The sequence below is a fragment of the Pristiophorus japonicus genome, chromosome 8, assembly GCF_044704955.1.
Source record: "Pristiophorus japonicus isolate sPriJap1 chromosome 8, sPriJap1.hap1, whole genome shotgun sequence".
NCBI lineage: Eukaryota > Metazoa > Chordata > Chondrichthyes > Pristiophoridae > Pristiophorus > Pristiophorus japonicus.
This window is the reverse complement of record NC_091984.1, coordinates 111,717,772-111,723,946: the sequence shown is the minus strand read 5'-3', so window position 1 is coordinate 111,723,946 and position 6,175 is coordinate 111,717,772. Positions and strand designations below refer to the sequence as shown.

At 37.9% G+C, this 6,175-nt stretch overlaps 1 protein-coding gene across 5 annotated transcripts in view; it reads right to left on the bottom strand.

The window, feature by feature from the left end:
* Positions 1-404: 404 nt before the first annotated feature.
* Positions 405-6,175, bottom strand: part of dennd1b (DENN/MADD domain containing 1B) — a 303,998-nt gene continuing 298,227 nt past the window's right edge. For all 5 annotated transcript variants that reach the window (XM_070887322.1, XM_070887317.1, XM_070887318.1 and 2 more), the window contains one exon: positions 405-4,380. In XM_070887322.1, coding sequence (XP_070743423.1) covers positions 3,862-4,380 — 519 coding nt within the window. In that variant the 3' untranslated portion in view covers positions 405-3,861. The remainder of the gene's footprint in view (positions 4,381-6,175) is intronic.

Sequence of the window (6,175 nt, the reverse complement as noted above, 5' to 3'; positions counted from 1 at the left end):
TCAGAATAAACTGCAACTGTGTACTTGTCTGCAGCCAGTGGGAGAACGAGGAAGACAATGGATGTGGAGATTATTGATCATTAAATGCATACAGCTCACCAACCTGAAGTAGATACAGCATTGATTTTACAGTGTAAATTAATTAGTGTTGTGAATTAAATGGACAAGTGTTTGCTGCATTTAAAAGTTTGTTGGAACCCACCTTAATAACTGCGCACATTTCCAATGCGAGTATTTGCCCTTTTGATTGGATCACATGAACATAAAACAAGTAATGAATTCTAACACCAAAATTACTATTCTTTGCATATATTTAAAAGAAACAGGTTAAACAAAGCATCTCAACATAAAATTGAAACTTTATTGTTTGACAAAGGCAAAGCACAGCTCTGCAAAGTCTGAAGAATAACTTTATTCAGCCAATTTTGTACAATTTCCCTTAATATTATACAGCAGCTTGGACAACCATCAAAAGAACAGATTAACCAAAGACATAGAGTATTGCAAGCGGTGTTACCCGTACATACCCGCTCTGGTGAAACGGTCACTGGGTTTCATTATAAATAGATATATTCTGAATTGGTGCAGTGCTCATACAACTGTCCCAAAAAGTCTTAAGAATTTAATATACCCTGCAACAGCTTAATCTGGCATTTGGTACATCAAAACCTGGCCAATTTGGATAAGCACATTCAGCTGCACAGCTAAAAATCCAATTTGCTTGCAGTACATTTCTGAATCACAAAGGGAAGTAACTCCACTTAAGATGCTGTGGGATATAGCTTTTATTGTGTTAATCTGGATAAAAAATTATGACCTTTACAAATAAGCTTCCCTAAGGAATGCTGAAAATAAAATTGGCACGAACAGCAGTTCTACAGATGATTAGATCTTAACAATGACTTGTTACTTTAAAAAGCCAAATGACTGGATTTTCCATTAGATTCAAAGTATACAACTTGTTTGCTTTTTGTTTAAGTAAAAGCCAAACTTAATTGGGATATACAATTAAATGGCATTACTACAGAATAGAACCTAAGCAACAAAAGCTGGCTGATATTTACAATGATTGGACAGTTTCAGACAACTTAAAAGTATTAGTTAACAGTTAAATTGCTTAGTCTCTGGTGATTCGTGGACAATTGTGTTACCTAGATGCTTAAATGAACAGTTAGATAAACAGCTGCATAAATTAGAAATGCAGGTAATTTACACAATGAACTGCACATGTATTTTTTTTTAAAAAAGAGTTGGACAACCATAGCAATGGGTAACATTGACATTTACAAATGAACACGTAAATTGAACAAATGTTTAAAACAGTTCTATTAGTTAATCAACATATTACATATAGAAAACATGGACTCTAAGTTATGGAAGTGAGACAAACTATGGAACTTTGTAACTCAGCAGTTGCAAAGATATGGTGGACTACTGATTAAATAAGATATTGAAAACTTAGATGGAAAAGATAAAACGAGAAAACCTAATTCCACAGTGATCTTTATTCAAAATGACCTCTTGACCTTGTTACTTAACTTTGCAGTCGACATGGAGCAAGTTTTGATGGTTAATTCAACTTATATGCACTTTATGTGCTTCTCTGTACCCTCAGGTTAAACTTTATTATTAAAAAAACTTGGTGCAAAAATCTAACTTGAAAGCAACATCTGGATTACAAACAATTTGTAAATAGAATTCATATTGCACAGAATTATTCTAAAAAAGATAACATGCCTTCTGGGCACTGGAAGAGGCTGCATTTTAAATGATTTTCAATACACAACAATAAGAGTAAATTAATTTGACGAGCACATTTAAAACAAAAACTCAGATCAATGTGAGTTTTTGGGAAGTCTGAGGTATATCAAATAGGATCAAATCCTGCTGATTTTCTGTTTTGATATACAGCCTATGCAATGTGACAGCAATATTGCACCTTGATACATCAGTGCACGTGCCATCTTTCTGCTCAACGTGTTCCAGTTCCCAAAATAAAATTCAGTACCATCATTTTCATTAAGGCACATGTTCCAGCCTTTGCCATAGCGATGTATTAGGTATTTTAAATGCCTAAAAAAATTAGAAATATTTATATAATATATGTATCTCTGACAAACTAACTAATGAAGTCCTCTAACAACATCCAGTTAAGAGAAAAAAAAGGAACATAGGACCAAAAGTATACCGCATGTCCCCAGTAACAAAGAGTGCGCAAGATGGTGTCTTATTTAAAGTAATCAAGTAACCTTAGTTATCTACAGCTTTAAAAGTATTAAACATTAGTGTAGCACAAGTTACTGGAATCATCTGGTTTGTGCAGATGTTATCATCTATCCTAATATTTATTTGCCCTGTTGGTACACATTAAAGTACCATTAATGAGACAGGAGTACCAACTGGATGTGCTTCTTCCCCCTTATATCCCAGTATTGGTTGCCATTTACATTATACCAGTCCGATTACAATCACATTCTAAAATCACAATATTTCACGAAACATTTACAGCATTTGTGCACATTTGTTCAATACAAAAAAAAACACTTTACACCAAGAGCACATAGAAAATTGATAACACTTGAATCCATATCAAAATGTCAACAACTGTATTGTATTGTAGGCCAAAACTCCTACGTGAAGTCTCAAGAAAGCCGATTGCATGTCTCATAAAAACTGTTTAGTTACTAAAATATCACTCAGAGGTTCAAGTGAGCCATCATTAATGGTGTTGAGGGAACAAAAACAAAAACAATTCAACTTATTTCGGGAAGACATGGATTGAATACTCATTGGTACCAACAGATTGCTGATTAAATAAAATGCAGCATTATCTCCATAGGAGATTTTTTTTCTCCCTTTACTAACCACCGTTTGCATCGTTATTCCTGATAATTATTGCCTAATGAACGGATTTCAAGCCTTTTCAGGTTTACACTATTTAAGCACGAAAGTATCTTATGCTGTGACACTTCTAAACAATTGCATAAAGTGATTTAGAAAGATGCTATATGATGATTTCAGAGGACTATGATTTCTGTAATTTTTAAGGCAGTACCTTTGATCATTTGGCTTTAATTTACTGCATATTTCATTTATAGACATGGGTAAAGCATAGATAACGGTAAAACATAGATAAAATGTAAATGGAGTGTTTAAATAATTCAGAGTATTCAGCTTGTAGATTTCTTAAAATGGAACAGGAAGGGTTGAAGAAGGTTTGAAATGTAAGGAATTGCAGAGAATAATGACCACTGTTCCCTCCACAAGTGCTTGTAAACTCAGACAATCCCATCTGCTAATTCTCATCCACTCTTCGTTGTACAAGGTTATATATAGCATGCAGCAATTTTTATATCACAAGGCATTTGCCTTATTAGCCTGATTTGGTTGGAACAATGCAGGGAAATATCATTGACCCTGAAAGAAAATCTCAGCCTCCCATTGTGATGTAGAAACATCAGTTTGTTTTTTCCCTCAGAGTTAACATTAATCCTTTTTCACCCGAATTGAACTTTAATTGAAATGGCTTCTTTTGTGTACATACATACCTGATTGCTGAATTATCAATACACTACTTCCATTCTAGGTAACAATTTGCAGTCAACTGTTTAGCTCAAGTGTATAAATCAGAAGTGATTTTAACATTCTGTTTTAGCAGTGTGTATTACAGTTTAAATTTGAAAGAAAATCTGTATTTGATTTTGCATAAATCAGTAAAGCAGTGCATTTTTACTTCTTCTGCACTTAGAAATGTTCAAGAACTCCTCCCTTTCATGCAGTCTAACACTCAACCTTTCAGTTATTAAATAATTATCTGAATTTACCCCAGCTTAAAATACTGCTGCACTTTCACACTTTGTTCTAAGTGTTGGTAGTGGAAGTACCAACACTGGAAATAGTGTGACCGGTTTCAATTCTGGAACATAAACAGTCGATCTCTTGGAGTAGGTCTATTTCACTTGTGGGTTCTAGCAATTCATCCTCAACATCTTCTTTTTCCCAAGGGATTAAAACTGATGGGTATTTTGGTGTATTTTGACACTCGTCTTCGTAGGTACCGTCTCCACTAGTTAGTGTTCGTTTTGGCTCCTTTAGTTTGGCTGATACGTTTTTCTTCTGCTTGGATTCTTCGCTGCAGGCAAGGGTTGCCACTGAAGCTTTAAAAGATGAGTCACTATTGAGTTTAGGAAAATTTGTCAACTCTTCAACAAACACAGAGGAGTTTTCACAAGATGAATAACAAAATGATTTCCTTGGAGATGGGGGAAGGGGCTTTCTATGGACAACAGTATCATCTTGTCCCAGGTGCCAACTCAGATGATCACCATACCCTACACCGAGTTCAGCCAGATTTCCCTCACTCGGAGTATTGGACTTGTTCTAACAAAATAAGAAGAAACACATTAAATTTGAGAGATCCCAAAACTTTAATGGTAAAAGAGTGATTCATTGTCAAATATGAAGTTAACTCTAGACTAAATCCATTATACAAAATAGTTATTTCTTGTATCATCTTCTGTTATTTAACATTTTCAAAATCATCAAGATTTAACTAGGCAACAATTACTTTTGACTTTTCCGCACTTTTTCTTCACAAATTAGTTCTCAACAGCAATGTGTTGGGACAGGATGAGAGCCACAACTCACGTGCCTCCAGGGATTACACTACAGTTTGGACCTCTTTGGTCCGGGATTCTCTGGTCTGGAAAGATCCGTGGTTCGGCTTCGGTTTCCCGCGCTTCCTGGCTCTCAGTGATCAGTGCGCAACTGCCGCCTTGCATGGATGGCATTCCAGTTTCCCACGCTTACTGATTCTCCGTGTTCATTGCTGCGGAGAGAGAGCGAGGCCCGAGTTCCGCAGCCCGAACCGGAGGCGTTCAGGATCCTGGCCACGGTCTACAGGTATCGGTAAGCCTAGGTTCGGCGCGACCTCCCATGGTTTGGAAAATTCTCTGTTCCGGCACCAGTCAGGTCCCGAGGGTGCCGGAGCAGAGCGTTCCAACCTGTAGTAGCATTCCTTGGTCAACCAACTAAGGTGTATGCGTAAATAGATTAACATAGTTGATCCCAAAAACAAACTGACATAAACTAGTAGAGTGGACAAGGGAGAACCAGTGGATGTGGTGTATCTGGACTTTCAAAAGGCTTTTGATAAGATCCCACACAAGAGATTGGTGTGCAAAATCAAAGCACATGGTATTGGGGGTAATATACTGACGTGGATAGAGAACTGGTTGGCAGATAGGAAGCAGAGAGTCAGGATAAACAGGTCCTTTTCAGAATAGCAGGCAGTGACTAGTGGAGTGTCGCAGGGCTCAGTGAAGGGACACCAATTCTTTACAATATACATCAATGATTTGGATGAAGGAATTGAGTGTAATATCTCCAAGTTTGCAGATAACACTAAACTGGATGGCGGTGTGAGCTGTGAGGGGGACACTAAGAGGCTGCAGGGTGACTTAGACAGGTTAGGTGAGTGGGCAAATGCATGGCAGATGCAGTATAATGTGGATAAATGTGAGGTTATCCACTTTGGGGGCAAAAACACGAAGACAGAATATTATCTGAATGATGGCAGATTAGGAAAAGGGGAGGTGCAACGAGATCTGGGTGTCATGGTTCATCAGTCATTGAAAGTTGGCATACAGGTACAGCTGGCGGTAAAGAAGGCAAATGGTATGTTGGCCTTCATAGCTAGGGGATTTGAGTATAGGAGCAGGGAGATCTTACTGCAGTTGCACATGGCCTTGGTGAGGCCTCACCTGGAATAGTGTGTTCAATTTTGGTTTCCTAATCTGAGGAAGGACATTCTTGCTATTGAGGGAGTGCAGCGAAGGTTCACCAGACTGATTCACGGGATGGCCGGACTGATATATGAGGAGAGACTGGATCAACTGGGCCTTTATACACTGGAGTTTAGAAGGATGAGAGGGGTTCTCATAGAAACATACAAGATTCTGACGGGTTGGGTCAGGTTAGATGCGGGTAGATTGTTCCCAATGTTGGGGAAGTCCAGAACCAGGGGACACAGTCTTAGGATAAGGGGTAGGCCATTTAGGACTGAGATGAGGAGAAACTTCTTCACTCAGAGAGTTGTTAACCTGTGGAATTCCCTGCCGCAGAGAGTTGTTGATGCCAGTTCATTGGATATATTCAAGAGGGAGTTAAATATGGC